At 42.9% G+C, this 23694-nt stretch overlaps 1 protein-coding gene across 1 annotated transcript; it reads right to left on the bottom strand.

Moving 5' to 3' along the window:
- Positions 1 to 1147: 1147 nt before the first annotated feature.
- Positions 1148 to 17061, bottom strand: ppm1j (protein phosphatase, Mg2+/Mn2+ dependent, 1J). The gene is made up of 10 exons (XM_076741614.1): positions 16524 to 17061; positions 9884 to 9998; positions 7802 to 8131; positions 6439 to 6551; positions 6116 to 6200; positions 5716 to 5834; positions 5418 to 5481; positions 4958 to 5065; positions 3601 to 3752; positions 1148 to 2511 (listed from the first exon to the last, which is right to left on the bottom strand). Exons 1-10 carry the CDS (start codon positions 16784 to 16786, stop codon positions 2364 to 2366), a joined length of 1497 nt encoding a protein of 498 aa, XP_076597729.1. The 5' UTR covers positions 16787 to 17061; the 3' UTR covers positions 1148 to 2363.
- Positions 17062 to 23694: the final 6633 nt, after the last annotated feature.

A 23694-nucleotide genomic window follows, 5' to 3' on the forward strand; every position in this document is an offset into this window, starting at 1 on the left:
TGAGAAGTAAACATGGACGTAAACAACGCTGGATTTGCAGATGTTTAAGGAAGCGGAGGAAGGAAATGCATTCAGCACCTTTATGAGGTGACACGCAGTACGTTTTGGTGAGTAACACTGAATGTAACGTGAACTCCACAGAGCACCTTTAAGGACGTGTCGCCTTAAGGAAACAAAACAAGTGAGGGAGATATCGACCAATCACAGTCTGTGCTCACTAATCGAATCAGACAATGAGTGGCTTTAAACTCCCAAACAGCCCATAACTCAATTAAAATGAGCTCCACCTCGACAGCAACTATAAAATGCTGCTTTATGTGAATGCAACAACACCAATAAAAAAACTAATGTACTGTAATAATATAAGACTGCAAAAAGGCTCCATTCTGCATAAACTGAGTTATCTTTAAAGTATTATTTGCTGGTAATACTTCACTGACTTTTACTTGTAGTGTTTTTACATTATGGTATTACCAGAAAACAAGTACAGTATCTCAGTACTTCTCCCTGTTATATCTTTATGGAAGTTGTTCACACCCTTTAGTTAGTTTACATAATGTCTATAAATGCCTGTAAATTCCTTTAATCCTGATGTTCTGCAGACACACAGCCACCTTTTACAGTTCAAATAAAACACTCAGCAGTGTTTTATTAGCCTATATATAATCAGATATGTATTTCCTTATGAGTCGACCATATAACAGAAAAGGCTTGAAATGTTTCTTTGTTTGAATGTGATAACAGTTCTTTAGGGCCGTTTAAGTTCCCTCGTCAAAAGTGCAAGACCAGTGGCAAATCTACACTTATACATATGAAGTTTAAATAAGTAAAGAAGGAAAACTATTTAAAGTAAATATTTAAAATATGTAGAGTAAAAAATGGGGTGTGTGAGACCCAAAACAACCAGGAAGTGAAGCCAAGGTCAAAAAACACAGCGATCAATTAAAATTAAGGCTTTGTGACCAAACTAAACATGAGATGAAGATTATTTTTCTACTGATCAGAATAGTTCATATATATTTGGGAAAAAGTGGGTCTTCAGCAGCTGAACTCAGTGTAATTATGAGACCTCTGACTCATCAGCTGACCACACTGAAGGTTCATTTCCTCCACGGGGCTGAATTTAAATAAATAAGTTCAAAGCAAATGGGAAAAATCGGATTTATTTCTAAACTGGAACACATCATCCCTCTACCTCACATTTCGGCAGCTCACAGGACAAACCACCTCTCTAAACAAACAGCGATGGACAGAAACATAAAAATAAAACTTCTGATACGGCTTCCAACCGAAGCGGCCTTTAAAAATATACGGACGATCTAAACAACGACGTGACATAACAAAAATGGTACAAAAGAGGTATATGGTACATTTAAGGGCATACACTGTTCTCTGCCACTTCCACAAGGATCGAATTTAGTGCATCTGAAGACAAAAACTCCCGAGTCCCTTTCATCTCTTAATAAGGCATAATGTGTGACGATCATCACATCCCACCGTATACCCAGACATCCACCGAGAGCACATTACTTTCCCCTCGGAGGCTTAGATAATGAAAACATGTATATAATCAAACAGATGTTCCTTCGTCTTCCTCTGGTCTTGTTACAGGGATGCCACAAAGAAAACATCTATGAGCACATTCGATGAAAAGATACCACAGATCAGCAGGCTACCACAGAGCATGTGCAACAAGGCGTCGCCATTCATTCATTCATTCATCGTTAAAAAGGAGGTACAGCGACAGAGAAAAGGGCCCGTTCCTCTGCTTTTACTTCCCACATGCTTCTTTAATGTACAGACATGAATCTAATGATTTTTTTTTGTTTATCTTTTATCTTTTTATTTTTACAGACTTCCATCCTTATGCCATGAACGCATCTCTTTGGTTTCCTCACATTCTCTTCTGCATGACTGCTTTTTTCTTCTCTCTTTACTTTCCTTTGTTGTTTTTTTTTCTTTTCTTTTTTTCTTTTCTTAACAAAACAGAGTTACATTTAGGTCATGACATGAAAATGAACAATCCCTTCAGAGGATTGAGTAGCGGTTCAGCCTTGAACATAAACAGGGAAAGAAAAATACTACAAGGGTTTAATTCTCACTGGCAACCGTCACAAACAGCAGGTCGGGGAGAGCGAGCGTGACTTCTCTTATAACGTCACTGGAAATCTTTTGTTACATGACTGGGTTGAAGGGAAGCGGCTGGGACTGGGTCCAGTCTAGCGGGTTGATGAAGGTGCTGCTCAAACCCGAGTCTTCTCAATGATGAAGGTGTTTTCTTTTCCTGACCCCCCCACCCCACCCCACCCCACCCACCGTCTGACCAGGGTTTAGAGAGTCATCGCGGTGGCGGCAGCACCTTGTCATGTCTCTACCTCGTGCCCGGCCAATGGGATGACAAACACAGTGATGTCATCGCCTGAGCCCAGTTTTTCATTGGGGAGGCGCCAGCCGCGCTCTTTCAGCACTCCTCGTGACCTCATCAGCAGGTCCTGGGCCGCCAGCGTATACCTGCGTCGCACACAGAGGGCAGCCATTACAATGAGACACGGTGCAGTTTAAGACCAGCGCGCGCGCGCACACACACACACACACACACACACACACACACACACACAATACAGATTCACATTCAATCAACTAAAGCTTGCTTTTTCTACAAAGGTCACTAAAAATGATTCCACTTTCTGACTTCATTCATCTGAAAGTTAAAGTTTACAGGACCCGGAGAAACACAGCCAGCCTGATTTTATGCATTCTATGTACTTTATTTTATCATTATTGTTATTATTCAGTGTGTTTGAGCTTCCTTCTTATGCTTTTTCTGTGCATTGCTGCCTAAACTGCCAGCAACATATTGAACGTTGTCCTCTGTTTAATGTCAGAGAATGACTGAATCATTTGTGTGCATGAATTCCACCTGACTTACAAACAAAGTCAAGCTTTTAACTGAAAGGATTTCATTTCAGTATTTCAGGTCCTGATGGGAAACGCTGCTTCATAAAACATGTGAAAGTTTAGAGTTGAAATTGTTTAAGCTTAACATGCAGTTAAGTGTTTTATTGTCGTGCTCACTTCCTTTTATTGTCCATCTTATTTCCCATTCATCTTCTACCCCTGTTTTAATGTTCATTCTATCTTTTTGTACAAAAGGTGCTTTATGAATAAAAGTTACTCTGATTGTTAAGATTATGATTATAATGATCATTAACCTTCTGACTGGATAATTGCTTGTGGATTGGAGACCTATTTTTCATTTCATTGGCATATATAAGCAGTATATCGCCATTCAATCAATGGTTTTTAACACACTATAATGTGATGTTAGGCAGATAAAGGAAAAGTTATAATACTGTATGTCAACACACACTTGAACATGTAAAGCGTTACCCTGCTCAAGCTGAAACTAAATCAATACTCTAACTACGAGCAGAATTTGTCACCACCTAGTGGACACAGTGAGTACAACAGAAGTGATGTTACATTGCAGCGGGTTTGTCAAACTGCAGCTTTCACGTCGTTTCCCTGAACACGTTCACATGACAGAACACAGAGCAGAACAGCCTCCTAATGTAAAGGATTATTTGTCAGGCTGCAGACCTCATGGGATCAGAGGGGTCACAGCAGGATAAGTAGGCTGACACAGCATCTGCAACTTCCCTGTCCGTCGTCACGTCCCACAGTCCATCTGTGCCCATGACCAGGACGTCGTCCGGGCCGTGTTTGTGTTCGTCCACGTTGTAAACCTTCACCTGCGGCAGAAAGACACATTTCTGATCATCTTCTGTCCATCGTGCTGTCATGATTTGTTTGGCATAAAGAGGGCAGTGACCATGTTGTGCCCGTGCGTTTAGTGCTGGAGGATCAGCAGATGTATGCTGGCATCAAAGGGGCATAACCTCCATTTACGGCGGTAAAGCTGCTCATGTTCATTCACATGTTCTGATCCACTTATTTAGAGCGACATACAACAAGCGGGATACGTTCAAGGTTAAGAAACAGAGGGCTGAAAATATTCTTGTAATGCTGATCTGAGAAGTGCTCGAACAGGAAGTGAGAAACAAAATTGAACACGAGGCTGGGAGTATTTTTAACTCTGTGCGTCCAACAGCAGAGCACACGGAGAATTAAAGAGATTTTATCAACTGAAGATGTAATTTGATGTTGAAACCAAATATTTATTTTGATATCCATGGATTATTGTGTGGAGGAAATAAAAAAAAAACTATTTATCCAGTGAAAGCTCCACAGTAATGAACCTGAAGAGTCATTTTGGGTTCGGATCCCTGAAGACAACAAGATGTTATATTCACAAAAGCGCCCTCTGGACGGCAGAAAACAAAAAGGTGTCGCACAAGGAGACGTTTGTGTTTATGAGGCAGACTGATGATGAGCGTCGTTCGCACTGTTGCACTTGAGGATAAATGAAGCTATGAAAGCCTCCCACAAGCCTCTCTGTGTTTTTTTAATATTGTATCTTTGATTAACAGATGAAGTCATCAAGAAGATCCCTAAAATGTTACTGGATGCCTACAAAAATGGTATCAATAAAAATAGGTACAAAATGGATGTTCCACAACAGACGGACATAGAAAAAAAAAGATGTTTTCCCTGAGGAATAAGGGTGAGACCTTTCCCAAAAAATCAGAGAAACTGAACACATCACAATATGTCCATTAACTGTACAGTAAGAAATGCATACAACACTCAGTTCCTGCTTTTTGTTCATTTTTTTTCTACTTCTTATGTAAAATATCTTTCAATGAAAGATGGAAAAATCACCGCTGGACTGAATTAACCTGCTTCTTTGCACCGTATCTGAGTCTGCACAGCCAACAGGCCCAGAAGCTGTTCAGATGTAAAACCTAAAGGCTTCAAGGCGGCTAACGCAGCGATGCTGAGGCGACTCCTCAGGCAGCGCTGACGCCCGGCGCTGCTTCCAACTCCTCACACTCACCTCAGGCACGCATGACAGGAAGGGCTTGATGTAAATGTTGGAGTTGTACACCTTCAGGTCGTGATCTCCCAGCCCTCGGGTCACTCCGATTGTCGCCATGACGCGTGCCTGAAAAACCACACACACACACACAATAAAGTAGGTTACTGTTTCAGGATGTGATCCGGTTCGAGGAAAATCCACTTATGAGGGATTATTAGATGAAGACCATGTTCTCTCAGACTATAATGAAAATGTTGAGTCTCATTTCTGCCCAGACGGATGTAAAAATGCTTCGTAACTGTATTAATCTGCACAGACAGACTCAAAGACATGACTGTGCGTCTGTCAGCGACATGATTTCATGCAGATATCACGATTATGTCAACACTGAGCAGAAGCTGTCAGCACCCTCATATTTAGAAATCTCTTCAAAAGGTTGTGCATCAAATAAATAACAGTTTTTGTTCCTCTTTCTTACCTTTTTACCCTCTCCATATATCAGGGGGAATTTCAGATCATCTTCAATGATTGTTTTATAAGCCCTACAACACAACATCAGACAGATCTCAGGTTACATCACTGAAGCAAGATAATTTTCAAAAGTAATGAATCGTTTATAGCAATAATGTCCACAATCTGCTGTTTTTAGCTTCTCCTGTTTCTCCTAAACACTCCAAACTGTTCCAAACAACCACAGGACGGCCAGTACAGAATGAAGTGTTCATGAAAAGTGATAAACTGTCAGAAATGTGATTAAAAAGGACCTCCAGGTTTACCAGCCAGTCATGGTGTGGTCTCTGTAGAGCATCTTTTTGCCCAGCTCGCTGTGCTGGATCCTACGAGGGAACTCAATGTGAGTGAACTCGTTACCCAGAAGCTCTGGCCTCAGGAAGCCCTGGAGCGACACACAAAATGGAGCAGGTCGCATCAAACTACAGAATAAAAGGCTGTAATTAAGTCTGAACGTCTGTCAGGTTATTCTAAAACAAGACAAGCTGTAAGATGGCACAGAGGGCCTGCAGTACACCGAAGGCACAAAGCAGCTCCCTGTTTTAGCAGCAAGCATCATCATCCACCCACTGGGTGACTCAGACCTACAACCAGCTACTAAAACAGGTGACGGTGTCCGTTTGTGAACTGTGTTTGCCATGCGTAACGTAGAAGACTGAAGAATACCAGATACTGTAGCCGCTGCCTCTCTGACTCAGGTGTGAATTCATTAGTCATGGGAATAACTTCATTATTTCGGATGATTATCGCCCTGCAGAGAGAGAGAGAGAGAGAGAGGGAGGGGAGACAGGAGTGGGAAGGTTCACACAGACAGAATCTCATTTTACACAATATGATGCTGCAGTGTGCAAAGTGAACCACAGGGGGCACAAGAAGCTGCTGTATCTGACCAGACTGGCCATGCATGTAAAGGTGCATCCACTGTACATCGGAGAGCTCATTTCATTTTTCTTGTGTTCTGCAGCAGAACACTGTCTCACTCCTCTCACCTGCTGTCTCCAGCATTGGCCACGTAGAGTTTCCCCATCAGATGAATGGCAGCTAAGGCACAGCACCCACCAGAGATGGCATACGACGCTTTTTCCTTTTCAATCAGGTCATCCTGAAATAAAATGAGAAATATCAAAGTAAGAACAAAATGGCAGAAAAACCTCAGCGGTTTCACAGAGCACCTTGTCTCTCGCCACCCAGAACGGCTCATTATTTCCTTCATACATATTCATGCTCGAAATAAAACAGCACTGCGGATGGAGAGAAACAAAGAGGCTTTGAAGAATGCATTACCTCGGCTGTGGGTTATTATCAGTATCATCTAAACCAGACAGCGGTTGCCTCAGAGAAGAGACACTTTGAGCTTACTGACTGCACGACGGCGAGCGCGTTCAGCTTTGCCAACAATGTCACCGTGTACTTACAATGTATAACCATTCAGCTACCAAGGCACCCTGACACGCTGAAATTTGAACCTGATGATGGTGCTAGATGAAAAATAAAGGGATCGCCTAAACTATTAAAATTCATCGTCAGGGGGGCGTGAATGAGTGAGCCACATTTCATAGCAATGCATCCACTAGTTTTCGAGATATACAGAGATTTACGAATAAATAATGATGTAATATTATAGATAAAGACTAAACGTTATTGATCCCAGAGGGGAACTTGACAGGGCACCCCGCAGACAACTATAAAAGTAGTTAAAGCACCTTTAACATTAAAGTGATGAGCACATTAATGCATCAATAATTCAAATCCAATAACATAAAATACATTATTCTGAAACATGCCATTCTGCATAATGAGCACTTTTGCTTTGAGTACTTTAAGTACATTTAATGCTACTCGTGCAGGGGTAAAAACTCACATGTATGACTTTCATTTGAGACAGAGTATTTCTACACTGTGGTGTTGTTAAGATCTCAGTACTTCTTGCACGTCTGGGATGCAGCATCTGGAGTTACTGGAGTGTTTGTCCAGTGGACGTTGAGATATTTGACTGGATAAGTTAAACAACTGACCAGCTGGTGACACTCGAGGCAAAGTCAGGGATTCATTTTCTGGCAGCATGTTAATGACAGACTCACTGACACCGCCATCATTAGCATGGCTAAAAAAGAAGTGAGAGAAAACTAGGTTCACTAAAATAAGATTTCCTGTCGGTGACCTTTGGTGCGAATCATAACAGACCGGCTAAGTTGACAAGTCTAAAGTGTTTTCTGGGAATTGAAGTTACATTTTTGAGTAATGTTGCTGTTTGAAGACACAAAATGTGCAAAACTGCCTCGTGCAGTCCTAAAAATGCAGAGCACCGTTCCCTTGTTTTCTCACACAGACTGTTTGTTATCATCTGCTCACCATCTGTGTGAAGGCGGTCTCTATGACGCCCATCACCAGGCTCTCCAGGCTGACAACCTTCTCCATGTGAAAGCGCACTGACGAGTCGCTGATAGCGTCTGGGTCCTCCGGTTCCTGTGCGGCTCCCTTCTTTGTCTCCGCCTGGTACGGGCTGCCGTTCTTGGCCAGGCAGATGGGAGGAGCGCTGTTGGGGTTCTCCAGCAGGTGGCAGATTTCTCCTAAACGGTCTCTGATGAGGCGGTGAAGAAGCTTGGAAGCCATGATGGCGGCTCCAGAACCCGCATGTCCATCAAACACGCCCCAGAAGTGAAGAGGGATTCCTGTGCCATCCTAAAAAAAAATCATACAAACATAAAAATTTAGAAATAAAGCAAAGTAATAGGTCCTGCAGTTATGATTTCAAAGATCTTCCATGAGATTACAGCTCTGAGCAGACGGCACAGATTTGTGAGGGTTTACAGGCTCTGGCTGTAGCTGCTGACATCTGTAATACTTAGCAATATGTTTTCCTCGTTTCAGGTCTGAACCACAGTTTCAGTGAAATAGATTATGTAATATTATGGGAAATTTGGCAAAAATCTCATTGTGAGCTTTCCTTTTCATGATTTATACGGCTCAAAGCGCTACAGAACAGCAAAGAAAATCCTGAAAATTAAGTCATGTGAACCTTCAGTAAAATCAAGTGTTTGCTCAAACAGGATCTCGATGAGGGAAAACATCCTCATCCCAGGGCTTCTGCTGATCTACCATGATGTAATGGGTCATGGAAAGGCGTTGCTGCCTTTGTGTTCGTGGACATGTTTACAAGCAGAGTTGGCCCGACTGACAAACTAACAGATGAACAGGCTTACCCCTCTGATGCTCGACTCCAGTGGGGGAGGGGTGCAACATGGGATGATGTAATTCATTTACACCACATGAAGGATGAGTGTGTGTGTGTGTGTGTGTGTGTGTGTGTGTGTGTGTATTACAGTCACATTGTGGGGAATCGCCTTCCTTATGGGGACAAAAGTCCACACAATGTAAATGAAATTTTAGTATGAACACTTGGGTCAAGGTTAAAGCGTTAGGCAAGTACTGGTCATGGTTATGATTAGGGTAAGTCTCCAGGAAGTGAATGCAACGTCTCCAAAAGTGATGGAAACAGGTGCAGGTGTAGTAGGTCTAAATCAGACACATTGACCTGAAGAGTGAATGTGTTTAGAACGATTACAGGACCACAGTCACTGAGAAACAAGTCTTTGGCCTGTGCAGTCACGTTTGCCACCTGATGAATGTCCATTATCATCTCTTTTAGCTTTGTTTTTGGTCTCCACCAACCCCTGACTGACATATCTGGTCCTCTAGCTGCTACAGGCTCCGCTATGTTCGCCAGCAAGTTGCTAACTGTCTCTATTTGCCTTTTAGTGCCGGGTAAGTATCTCACAGTGGATTACTGAAGACAGCTGCTGCTTGCCAAAAACTGAGAGCTATGAGAGGCAACTAAACCAGTAAAGGTGTGAGAAGGGAGAAAAAACTAAGACTCAACCAGTTTAGACAAAAAGCTAAATTAAAGTAGAAGAATTGTTTTTTGGGGACCTTTTTGGGACTTTGAAGTCTTTGCAGTTTAATCGTTTGTACGACAAAGCTGAGGCTAAACATACAAACATTCCAAAAAATGCTTATCCTGTATACGTTTTAACCACTGGGACTCCTTTCTGATGCTTGGCTTTGTAATGATGAATAACAGTGATGGATATCCCAGACACAACTGAATGATAGTACACATAGTGAAACATAATAAGTCCCAAAGGACTGGAGGGGAATTGCAAGTAACATCCATCAATACCAAATAGGATAGCACCACTGTCGGGTATCAGATAACCACAGTTTGTACACAGATGCAGTTAATGTTTTAATGCACTACAGCTCTGACTATGTTGTGTTTTAAGTTACATAACAAGAACTTTTGATGTCTTTCAGCGACATCGGGGAGTCACTGATGTCAGATTTAAAAGCCTTATCACTAATTGTTTATTGGAGCTTCCAGCTGTTGACCAGACACTTCCTGCCTCATTCACTGACTCGTGCCCCTTCGCTCACCCCGTTGTCCTCCACCAGAGTGGAATTACGGTGTTTGCTGCTCGGCCTCTTCACAAACAGCTTCTCACAAGAGGCCTGGTCTTCGTTCAGCATGCTCTTCCCCGCATTGATCACCCTGATGGAGAGAGAGGTGGGGAAGAAAGGTGAGAACGCAGTCAGATGATTTATAGTGTTTGCTCTCACTCCTCTAACCACATGAAAACATAATGGCAACCAGAAAAATGGAGAGTCCAGCAGTAAGGAAAGAAAAGTGGGGCAGGATGGAGTCATGTCCCAGAGGGAACTTGCAGGAGGGATTAAGTGTTTTTATTATGAGCTGATGCCTGCGGAGGATAATGGCTTTAGAGTAATGCACTGTTTCATACTCCAGCGGCATCCATCCCAGTGTGTGCTGCAGCGGTGCTCACTGGAGGTACCGATGCAGAACAATGGTGGAGAGAGTGGTGAAGAGGCAGGAAACTGTGGAAATACAATAACACACACATTTTCAGGGTAAAAGCGTGGACTGTTTGAGGGGGTTTTTACAAACTGAATGCCAAAAGATAAATCCCTGTGCTACATCATGTGGAGGTGGGCAGCTCGACAAGAGCTGCAGGCCAGCAGCAAGTCTTCATCCCTGGCTTGTGGAAAACTTAAGAATTCGTCGAGTCACATTATGAATTCCTTTTCCAGCAGAGGAAGTTTTGTTGTGTTTGCAAGATAAATGGTGCAATGCTGAAATGAAAACTGACAGGCGAGACCTGACAAAAACAAATCCCCAGTGCAATAATAAAAGGTGCTGCAGGAACTTGTCTAGAACAGAATGCAGCTGCTTTAAAACATGCTGCTCCTCACATCAAATTCAGTAATGCTTTCCATACATTTCATCACCACGGGGCAACCAGGATGAACTCTTGATACTCTTTAGGGCAGTTTTTTTTTGGGGACAGGTGTAATGACTGTTCTTTTTCCACACTGCTGGTACAATGTTGGAGTCCACAGTCCTCTGAAAGATGGAGCTCTAGGATCTAGGACATCTTAACACTGACATGTCTTCATGTGGAGAACTCGGAGTTGCGTTTCTCGCCACCTGATTAATATTAGTCCAATATTCACTCTCTTTTTGCTCTTCCTTTGGTTTCCACTGACTCCTGAGGGGAAATATTGGGCTTATTAGCTGCTAAATGCTCCACTATGTTCACCAGCTAGTCTCTGTGTGTATCTGCTGCTTGCTGCTGAGCAGGTAGTGTTATAGTGTTTTTTTAAAAAAGCTTTTAAGCAGAAAATAGCTGCCTGAAATGATGCAATGACATTTTGACATGTTACACAACTCAAGCTTGTCTCAAGGATCAGCTAATTGATTTTCATGCTCAGCTGGAGTGGATGGCAACTAATGGCTACCTTGAATAGTGGGAAAAATGCAAACAAAATGTACAACACAACATGTTCTCAAAATGATTAGCTGTGGAGTAAAGTGTATGTAATCTGTTGCAAATGGGCTAAAACATGCAAACATCCACTCGCACGGTCCTTTAAGCTGCCACATGAGGCTAACTTGGACAGCTGCAGGACTTGGACCTCATGCTGGCACATTATGTAACATTTTCAGTTTCAATTATAGATAAATGCCACATTAGCTGGATAATACAGCACAGGACCTATTGCACAATTCCATTAATTCAAGCTTTGTCATCAAGATTCCCACTGAAACTTCTGCGGGAGGGATTAGTCATTCATCAGTTTCTACAAGGATCATCAGAGGAAGGGAAAAAGACCAGAAATGAAAGGGAGACAGGCAGCGAGTGAAGGAGGAAAAAGTGTACAGTCAAACAAAGGAGCCGAGAGAAATCCAGAGCGAGGATCTCACCGACGTGATACCTTTGACTTCTCACTTTTCAAACAGTTCAGCCGATCACTATCATTACAGAAAATGGCCGCTTTGATATCGGAGAGCAGCAAATATGAGGCACAGAATGTTTCTGCTGGCCAAATCTGGATTATAAAAAGCCTTTCACTTTCTAATCAGTTGAAAGCAGTGGACAGGCACCACAGTGTCCTGCACTGCGCTCCCTGCATTAGGACTAATGACAGAGAAGAATTTAATGTCACCTGATAGTCGTCTAAACTTTCTGCCAAGGCTCAAATTTGGCACCAAAGACAGAGTATGTTATTTAATTGCTGTTATTGGACGCATCTGCTCCATCAGCCATTGGAGGCTTCCACTGCAGTTTGTTAGGCTCACTGAAAGAATGGCCACCACGATACCTGTTATGATGTTTCGTCTCATAATGTCACTTTTTTCACATTGTGGTCTTTTAAATAAACATGTTTCATAATAATGAAGCTGTGTACTAATGTTGGATGAAACAGGACGGTGGGACGGTTAGCTTGTCCCGTTGTTGCAATACCTTAAAAATAAGAAAGTCCTGGACTGGAAACCATGAATCTCTTTAACAATTGGACTTCTTTCTGCATGTGTTGCAATCATTCTGTGTTTTGAACGCAGTCACATGCGCTCAATGAGCTATAATTGAACATGTCTGCTGTGTGGGAGGATGTGATTCTAAACCAGGAGCTCAACCCTTCCTATAATGTGACTTGACTCTTTCACATATCTGCGTTTCGGTCATAAGTTTCCACAGCTTGTGACTGAAAACCACACTGGTCATGTTCAGCAAGACAAGATTTCTGCGTGTGAAACCTCTCGCTGTAAACTACATTATGCAAGAAAAGTTCAAAAGAGGAAGCTGAGAGTTCCCGTGAATTGTGTGGCTTCTGCACCCTTAAACGTCATAGGTTGGATGAAAACGTCCGTCAAGTCCAACCGTTGGTGATGTTACGAATTTTTCCAATACAACATGAAGCTGTGGTTAGAAATGTTGCAATTGCCCTCATCTTGCAAGTCCCTGCAACTCAGGAAAGGCTGTTTTAGTGACGTGCGGCTTTGTGGTTCAATCAGACGCACATCAGTGGTGCATGTAATCCAGTGACTGAAGACGCCTCTGAAATCGTCCTTTCAGATTTTGAATTGATAATTTTCTATGAAAAACGGGAGCTTTCCGAAAATGGTGTGTGTTGGCTTGTGATTTTTTTGAATCACTTGAGGTCAATGTAATGCTTCAAATGAAAACTGTGTACGTGTTTCTGGCCTGTGGGCGAGTAGCTCATCCCTCTGCTCACAACGCTTACACATATGAGACTAAAAGCGTGGACCGTCTGAGAGGATTTTTACAAACTGAATGTGAAAAAGATGGTTGCTGCTGAACTGCACGACATCAGGTGGAGGTGGGCAGCTCGACAAACGCTGCAGGCCTTGAACAATCTGCATAGCTTGTGGAACACTTAAGAATTTGTCGAGTCATATTCTGAATTCCTTTTCAGGGAGAGGAAGTTGCTCGTCATGTTCGCAAGAAACATGGTGCAATGCTGAGATGAGGACTGGCAGGTGAGAGCTGACAAAAACAAATCCCCAGTGCAATAATAACAGGTACTGCAGTAACTTGCTTAGAACACAATGTGGGCACTGTAATTACAAACGTGCTGCAACCTGTAAACTGTGTTTCACCATTAATTTAGGGTCTGGACACAGAGTACTGTCAGGACTGGATGATCTAAACAAAAAGCAGGTAAATAATTATCTTCATTTCACTGAGCTGTGTGGTAACACACAGTGAGCGTTCAACATTGCAGCTATCTGCAACTTAACTACCTCAAAGACTGAAAGTGCTTTAGTTCATCTGCGTGTCTGTGCTTTTCTCACTTCCAGCATGTACAATAAAATCCTAAAAAACATACAAAGCAATAGTCTTCTTCCTGGATCAACATGTACTTAAACCGGCCGTGTTTGACCACTTGTTAGCACCAAGCATTTGTGGAGCAACATTATGATTCATTTAAAGTCATGTTTTTGCCAACTGATGAATGCAAGTCCAATTTTAGCTCTCTTTGAGCTCTATTTTTGGTCTCCACAACTCGTGGAGGAAATATGTGGCTTTTTAGCTGCTAAATGCTCCACTAAGCTCATTAGCTAGCCTCTAACTGGTCTGCTGTTTGGTGCTGAGCAGATAGGGTACAATGGTATTTTCGAGCTCTTCACCGAAAACAGCTGCCTGTTTCTGCCGAAAATGTTGCTATGAGAGCAGTGAGAAGGAACCAAAACTGGAAGGCTGTGGACCGGACAGCTAAACAATGAGCTGAAGCTCAGTACGAGCTCTGTAAAGCAGAGGGGAGCGGCAGCTTGTCTACAGGCGACGCCTCTCATATAACACACTGTTTTCACATTGACATTCGATCCACTGCTCATAAAAATATTGATTATAGCTGCTTTAATTAAAGAGCTACTGCACATTCAATGTAAAGTGCACCAGGAACTGCAGGCACTACATCACTTGAACAACAGAATCATGGATTGCCTTATTTTCAGCATGAACAATAAAAAGTCTTTCTGTTCTCTATATTATTATAAAGAATTCCTATATCTTGACAACAATCAAGTATATATGATGTTATAGATATGAGTTTTTCCCATGCTTAACCTGGCTTAATCAAGAGAATATATCCATAAAAACATTTCCAAAATGAATCTAACACAGCTTCCTCATACTCGCTCTGATGATCTCAGTGCCAGCGCCTGGAGGCTTGCCTCCATATTAAAATGTATTAAATAGCTGTTACACAAAAGCACCTTTGAGTGTCTTATCATCAGTGCACTCACGCATTTATGCTGACACAATGCTGTGCAGCAGCGTTACAGCATCAATTAGACTCATTATCCCCGAGCATCCTAAACCTGTGCCCTGCTAAAACTGCAGACAGATTTCAGGTTCACGGCTTCATTTTACGACCGTAATCTGTGCAAAACGAGTGAAAACATACCAAAAGGCTGCTGGATTAGTGTGATGCAAACTAACCCAGCAACAAGGACCATGAATCCTCATTACCCCCAGAATGACAGACAGACACTAATTAAGTGCAATCAAAGTGGAAAAGAGTCTGAATGGAAGCCAGCAGGGCAGCCTCCAGCTGGAGGGCATCCACCTTCTGTACACTGTTTTGGCCATTGTTCCGACTTCCAGCTACACAAGAGGTGACGAAAGCAACGCCGATGAAAGATGCTCCAATAAATAAATGTTGCTCTGTGAAGATCATAATTTCAGCTGGATTGATTTTAAATGATGCTGTGCAGCTTAATTATCCGTGTTTCCATCAGTCCACACACATCACAGCTCATTTCACACCTTCTGACAGCTCTGAATAGTCTTACCAGAGCCAGATGTCAGCTGGGTGTGAGTGAATGAATAACTCAGTCGATCCCAAATAAACACGGCCGTATATTCATTCAAGTGTCCAACTTTTATGCCCCGATTACAGCAACAATGTGGCATTAACGCTGCTTGTTAGAGAGTGGGCAGAATCCTGATCTCCAGATGTTTCCAGGGGTGGATTTGGGTCAGCTGGAGAGTTTTGTCTGCTCACAGTGTGATAATTCAACACTGACGGGTGTGGATTTTTTGGCTCTCTGTGCTAAATGAGCACCGGCAGCTGATGCATGAGCAGATCAGCCGATTAGGTTGTGTTGTAAACAGCACTGCTAATGCTGTGATTACGGCTTCAGTCACTTAAAGAACATGAGGCATAATGCAGATGACAGCACTGATGACGGAGCGCATTCCCACACGCTGACCTCCCCTTTGACATTAAAGCGTCCTCGTTTGACCCCTCTCATTCAGTCTTCTGAGACGATTGTCGTCACAAACCTCATCCCCTTGAGACTCTGCATGAGTCAGCTTCTTTTTTCTTTTTTTTTTCACACCCTGGGTCCTGGACTACAGGCAGCGGTGTCAAAGCCCACATACTGTACTGTAGGACTGGACCTATTCAGTCCTTCATACCTCCCCGCCCCGCCTCCCTCTGGGAGAGAGGAATGTCTGAAAGTGTTTTTCCTCAGCGGGAATCGCCAGAACAGCAAATCCTGACCAATGGTGTGAATGAAATGGTGCTGCTTTATTTCGGCCTGTGAGAGGACTGCAGGTGTATCGGTGTATGAAACCCCCCCTGCAGTAAAACCAAGGACACCAGGAGCTCTGCACATAAGCTCAGGAAAAAAATGTGAATGGTCATCAGTCACAACTTCATGCAGCCACGAAACCTTTTTATGAAAGGAAATACATAAATATGACACAACGAAGAAAACAAGCCACATTCAGAGTCAGAGTAACTGAGGCAGGTTACAGGATGTTTTAAATATCACTCAGAAAGGCTTGTTGGTAACATGAGCAGGTAGACATTTCCTGCTTTCACTTTTGTCTGTCCTGGAAATTGTAGCACAACTCTTTAAATTGACTTGAGGAGGAGCTTTTTAGTCAAATCTCACTGAGCACAGACGTGTCTGTGCCGTGATGGGCAGCGTTTTGTCTAATTACTGCGCTCAGACACACTGATCCAAATATCACGCACAGCAGCTGAGGGGAGAAACACCGTGGTGGAAAGTGCACAACAGCAAAAGGCCATAATGGCCATCATCTGGCTGCTGCAGTGCACTCGGTGCTGCTGCAACACAGGCCTGACACTCATCAGGACAATAGGTTCATAAAATCACAATATCTGGTGATGCCAATGATTTCTGTGGACGTTTCGTGAATGACTGCATTGACCCACTCACTCTGCGTATCCCGTCCGCCAGGGAAGCCTGCTGTCTCTCTTTAACGTGAGCACCGGCCGCGATGCGTGCTCGGTGGAGTACTGCAGGAGCTCCGGGGTGAGGTCCAAGAAATCCGGCCGGCCGTAAGGGAAGCGCGGCGGCAGGCTGTCCGGTCCGCAGGTCTGGCCGCCACCTGAGTGATGGTTGTGGTGGTGGTGGTGTCCGTGCGGCATCATCCCTCCCACCAGAGTGGACATCGCGTTTTTAACTTTGCTGATCATCATCGGCGCCGACACTCGGCCAAAAGATCCGGACGGAAAATTAAACGCGGCGCGATGTTACGCTGGAGGAAAAACAAAAACAAAAAAAACAATACACAGTGCCGGTGACGAGGATCATTTCAGGAAGCGATTTTTTTTCCTCCTTGGCCCCATGTGACAGCTTTCAGACAGGCAGACACGATGTTTTCCTCATTCAAACAGAATAAAACCCTCAGTGTCTGCGTGTCGGCTGTAATCCGGCAGATGGCTGTATCTCCTCTCGGAAGGCAGGGCTTCACAGGGACGAGCGGCCAGCGCTGGAAATACCACACACATCCAAAAAAAAAAACCTCAAAGTAACGCAAAATCTCAACAGCTGCAGGAAACATTGACAGGCTGCTTCAGCCAGGAGCGCTGACAGACCTTAATGTGAAAGTCAGACTGTAAGAAATTAGAAAGATACCATGACAGATGGATTCATTGAGCCAACTCCAGCCTAGAAATTAGGACACCCAATTCGTTATAATGACACACTCTAATACATTAGGGCTTTACATATATGTATATGAACAAAAACATAATTAAAACAGATTAATATCCTGTGAGCATGAGAAGCTTTAGAAATCATTTGTAAGGTTCCAATTAGTTTTGGGTTTCCAGGTTGTGAAAAATCTCTGTTGAGTTATTAATAAAAAGTAATGAATTTCTAATAAACCCTCATCTCTACATTTTTACAAGTCATGATTAATAAGGAACAGAGTGCATTTACATTTACTCAAGTGAAGTTTTGAGGTACTCGAGTATTTGTATTTCATGTACACTGTGTTTAAACTTTATTTGCTACACCTGCATTTAATGTAATGCATTGCAACAGACCTGCTATAAAGTCTGCATTTAAGAAGACTGTAATGTTCAGCAGTTTGTCATTGAGGTTGTAGGTAGTGTGGGTATTTTTACTGGATTGGTGAAAAACCTAATAAAGTGGCCACTGAGTGTAGTGAGCTACAGTCACTTGCAGATTAAGATTTTACTCACAAAAACGTATTTTGACCTTAAAAAGACGATTACTGTTTAAACAACAGTGCAGGGTAGCAGAGCACATTTTCAACCTGAGCCTGAAGCTGGACAGAGTCCAGTGTGGTACAAGTGCCCAAGACTCTGCAACCCAAGACGGTGATATCACACCTTGGAGACCCCGGAGAGGCTGGTTCTTGTCCATCTCCACCCCCTGTTGAAACCACATGGCCCCTCTGGCACTGGCATTGGGGTGAATGATGCTGATCTACCTCCTGCATGTATCCCTGTCTCACCTGGAAAAGGCTGGGAGCCCTGAGACAATCTTTGATTTCTCCAGTGCCTTCACACTTCTAAGGGATAAGGTGGAGCACACAGAGGTGGACCACCACCTCACAGCGTCGATCATAGACTAACAACTGACCACAGTATGTGAGGATACAGGACTGTGAATTCAACATGGTTCTGGTGCACAGAGGCCCCTCAGGGGACAGTCCTGGCTCACTTCCTCTCCACCCTCTTCACTGCAGACCTCAGACACAACTCAGCTAACTGCTGCCTGCAAATGCTCTCTGACGACTCGCCGACCGTCGGCCTCCTCACTGATGGGGATGACAGGGAGTGCCATGACCCAGGGATCTGTGGACTGGTGCCAGCAGAACCACCTCCAGATCAATGCAGGGGAAAACAAAGAGCTGGCAGTGGACTTCCACAGGGGTAAACGCCAGTGAACATCCAGCAAACGGACGTTGACATGGTGGAATGTGATGAGCACCTGTGTGTTCACCTGAATGACCGACAATACAAATGCACTATATGAGAAAATCACTTTTATCTGAGGCCACTGTCCATCTTTCAGCTCAGGCACTGAGGCTGATGTGTGATTTAAATGCACCCGTATTGATTGTTTTTGGTCTCAGAAATCGCTGTCACCATGTCTGAAGGCCGTGTCCTCACTGCAGAGGCTTGGGTTCGATCCCCAGCCCGGAGCCCTTTGCTGCTCATCATTCAGACTCTTGTACTCTTTTCCTGTTACTGTCCAATGAAAAAAAAGAAAGATATCACTGTTACCAGGTAAACAAAACCTTTATCAACCCATCCATTCCTACCTTACCCCCCCTCAAAACTTCAACACTAAAAATGTAATTTAAATTAAATCTTTGGAAGATACAAATGTTCTTTATCATCCCGTCCTACTGGCTACATGTCATCTGCACTGATTCATTTGTGCATTTATTTCATTTTTGGAAAGAGTGAAAGTGAAAACAGAACCAGATCACATTACAGACCAGAGCAGTTGTGTCTTGTACTCGCTGTGTGTTGCTGATTTATTCATTTAATTATCACAGCAGCAGCAGCAGCAGTAGCAGCAGCACATGACTGAGCGTGTTTACTCAAGCAGACCTACTTAAGCACATTGATGATGTCTTTGCACTTTACTCTGCATGAGCATTTCCATTTTATTCTACTTTTTACTTTCACTCCACTGTGTTTGTCTGACAGCTGCAGTGGTGGAAAGTAACTGAGTACATTTACTAAAGTACTGTATTGAGATACTTGTACTTGAGTCTTTCCATGTTGTTTTACTGTATTCTTCTATCATCTGCACTTAATTGTTACATTGCAGATTAAGAATTTACATGCAAGACTAAGGATGAATTCATGAAATATAATTCATTGGGATTGATTCAACTAAGACAGTTTATACTATACTTCACATCTTACATAAATAAAAAATATATAATTACATAATATATAATAGAACAACACTCTCAGAGACCATTTTGTGCATTAAATATTTTTACTTTTGATGCTTTTAGCACATTTTACCAATAATACTTAACAGTACATCTACTTTCAGCAGAATTCAGGACGTTAACTTGTAATGAAGTACCTTCACAGTACAGTAAGGTATTGTTGCTTTTACTTTATATAATTATTGGGAGCTAATATGATGCATTGATATACATTAAATTATCCAGCAGCCATAAACTTAAGCAGCTGTTTTTAAAGTGGTGGTTGTAGTTTTACTTCCATCCTACATCTTCCACCTTTCCTTTTAAAACAGATTATTTTGTAGTTTGCATCGCTTACTTTATCTCCATGAAACAAAGTAAAGACTAAACAGAAAGTGTGTCGTGCAGCGATGAGGTTGTGTGCACTGTGTTTTAGTGACGAAGAGGCGTTTGCACCTGTGTGTGTCCTTCACTAGATGGAGCTAAAGCACCACCAGATGAGGAGCGATCTGAAAAACGATGGTGCTGTGAAAGAGGCTGACGTGAACCTGTCACCTTGCTCATTGATCGTTTAATCAGATGGATCTTTTGGCTCGCTTCACAGACACGTTGTAATTCTATGGCTCAATGGAAAGGACACGTGTGTCTGTACATTAACACGTGTTTGTTGCCTATTTATTGAGCTTTTTTTGCTGTCCACAACACGACGTGCTGGCAAGTGTTAAAAGTAAATTAAATGATTCCCTTTACCTTAAAGGATGGATTTAAAAAAAAACTTTATTTCGCCTTGTAAAGATGGAGCACTCTGAACATGCAGGAGCAGCTGATGAAGATTTAATCTCTCTCCTGATGAATGACCCACTACTTCTCTGTCAGAGGCTGCTGAGGCAGGCTGCCCTGAATACAAGGGAAACAGTGCAGAAGAGTGCAGAAGATCTCCGGTGAGGAGTCGTCAAGTCATCTGATATGCAGGTCATCAGGAGAGAAAACGAGACAAAACAAAGAGACACTTCATGTTTTATTGTGCGATAATGCAAAATAAATGCACCTTAGTCAGATCTACACTGTGAAAACCTCCATTTTAACAAGGTTTTCATGCTGTCTCATATTTTGTTTTGAATGTGGTGCCTGCTCACAGGCCCTGGAGATATCAAGGAGCCACATGCTCATGACAGTATGTAATCCTTTTATTTTCAATTCTAAAGTAACTCAAGTACATTCACTCAAGTACTATGCTTAAGTACAATTTTGAGGTATTTGCACGTCAGCTTTCAGTATTCATGGAAAACAGCAACCTTGAAGTCGGGACCTGAACTGGTTGACTAAACTTACTTTATATAAAGTAGTTAAAACGAGCTCCATCTCAACCAGCTATAGCAGTGAGATTTATGCACTTAAACACTTTTCCATCAGAAGAAGCACTTTTCCTTTTGATACTTTACAGGGAGCATATTTTGCTGATAATGTTCATTTTAATTATGCAGTTTTACTTGTAATGGAGTGTTTTCATATTGCTGTGCTTGTGCTTTTACGTAAGGTTCTGAATACTCACCCAGCACTGTGGAAAATACATACAATACATGTTCTATATGGTAATTTTTAAAGGGTTTGGCTGTGCCTTATTGTTGTTTGGTAAAGCTGTCCATCCTCTCACTGCTCAGACTAAACTGACTTCATATATTCTAACCTTGTGTGGCTATTATTTGTCTCTCTGTTGCTACAGTCCCGTCTGGTATCTGAGAGGGTTGGAGAAGTTGGAAATACCATTAGGACGGCCCCTGATGAAAACCCCTTAATGGCTCTGCAATCTGGGTTGAGGTTGGGGGAAAAGACCTGGCAGTGCAACCGCACACAAAGCCATAAAGCTTGATGTAGCTGCCTCTCATCGAGCATCTGCAGTGGAGGAAGAATAACTGTCCCGGTGTCTGCAGACCTGTTGAATTAAAGGGGGCATTAACTGCTGCTTCCTCTGCATTATTGATGGCCAGCTCCATTCCTGAGGCCATTATGCCTCCTATTTTTCCTCTTGCAATTTCCTGGTAGACGTCCCACTGTCTTCAAACACACTTCTGTGGTGAAGGCGAGTGAGGGTTCAGGCAGAGGGCTTGCACTTCTCCCTGCAGGGTGCTGTTATTTTAAGCTGAGCCACCACAATCAATGCTGGACCATTGGAGCCCCCTCCCCCCCCACACCTCTTGTTCCCCGTGTGAAGTGAAAGTAATCACAGGATGACAAGCATGGGATGATGAGCTTTATGCATGCTGCCACCTACAGTAACAAGACCTAAAAAGGCAGTGAGGTTTCCTCTGTGAGGTGCCAAATCACACGACTCCTCAAATGCAGCAGATGTGCGTTTCTCGACCTCAAAGAGACAAAACCAGAGACTTTCATTAGATTTTGATGCCAAATGCTCAGTAACCAGGATTACCTCATGACTCACCTCAGCTGCCACCTACAGTACATTTGTTGTTGAGCTCTCTCACAGACTTTTAATGCAGCTGGCTTTATCTGCTCCCACACAGCTTGAGACACCTTACCTCACGCCTGACCTCATCCTGTCATATGATTTAATGAGCAGAGCTGTGTCACAAACCACAGTGTCAGGAGGATGACAGGATAGGTCTATACAATGCACTAAAGATTAATGAGGTCATCTCCTCTGTCAGTGTGCGTGTGAGGCAGGGATGAAGAAACTTGATGACTTTGAGAATCATATCATAAACTATGTAAACAGCATCAGAATAACAGCCTCTCTGTTCATAAGCAGCTATGAAGTGATGTGAAGTCTGGCTCTGGTCTACATTTCTGCTTTGAATTTTATAGCTCAGTCCAGTCAATGATAATAGCCAGACATTTCTTGCATTCGGTCCCCTGGGATTTGTGCTGGTTGCCCTTTGAATCTAGTGTGTGTGTGTGTGTTTTGTGCATGTGTGTGTTTACGGAGATGGCCTTGGCTTTATGATGATAACACTCTCTGAGGGTGTCCAAAATCAATCAAATCCAAGCCCAAATGCTTGCCTCTCGTCTCCACAGGCTGTTTCAAAGGTTGGTATTGATTAGTCCTGCCTTTCGGGAGGAGTCGGGGGGGCAGACGAAAGAGACTGCTTGAGAAATGGAGAGATGATAATGCAATTACTGCGGGGGGAGCCTTTCCAGACTGGGCAGTAGTGCTTGAAGAGAGTGGAAGTTGAATGTCAGAGACAAACAGATGTATTATCATAAACTGGGTGAGCAGTCAGGAGCCTAATGCACGTCATAACACTCAAGCTCTTCCAAGGAAAGGACTGTACACAAATTAGGGGAGGAAGGAAGGTCATTTCTACTTTGCTACCCTACCCTAACCTAATGATAAGATGCTTTATTGCATTGTTTTTACATTTGTAAGATCTAATATCTGTAAAAAGAGATCAGAAGATGGTGTTCGTGTGCACCATGGAGCTGCCATATCCAGATGATATGGGGGTGGGGTGAAAATGTTGCTGTCCTTCAGCACAGAGCTGTCGCTTGTTTCCGGTTCACTCATTTGGTGGCTGTAAAAATAACAATAACCTCTTATTTAGCAGCTCTTTATTCAAATGACAGCGGCTGCATTTTCACCATTTTTGTTGTGTTTAATGTTAATATATTGCTTTGAGACACTGGAGGAAGAGGAGTGCAGTGGATCCAAAGAAAATATGAAAGTATCTATCAATAATGCTGGAGAGGGCCTTGCTTTTTGGTAAAGCAAAACATTCAGCACTCCTTCCCACCCAAATAACTTTCACATAGTGTCTAAATATTTTATATACATACCCGCTGGCCCAAGCTTTAAGCACCTTGTTGAAAATATCAGTTTCACATCATAAAATGGGGCATGTTTGGTTTTTTCTGCAATAAAGGAAAATGAAACTGGATACAAGTTATTTTAAATCAATCTATCGACCTAAAACACCACAAGTTGCAAACAAAGGAACATTTATTGACTAAGTTTTTCTCTGCTGCTATAAATAGGCTGCTGCTGTCTTCACACGAGGACACAGCCATGCAGTCATCACCATGAGGAGCTGGCTGAGATTAAAAAGTCTGCACTCCTTCCTGTCACCGCCTCGCACCTCCGCCACAGACGTCCACTGGGTGGCGCTGAAGCACCAGCGCAGCACCGGCAGCCGCCACACAGGCACACACACACACACACACACACAC

Source organism: Chaetodon auriga, chromosome 2 (assembly GCF_051107435.1).
Source record: "Chaetodon auriga isolate fChaAug3 chromosome 2, fChaAug3.hap1, whole genome shotgun sequence".
Lineage (NCBI taxonomy): Eukaryota > Metazoa > Chordata > Actinopteri > Chaetodontiformes > Chaetodontidae > Chaetodon > Chaetodon auriga.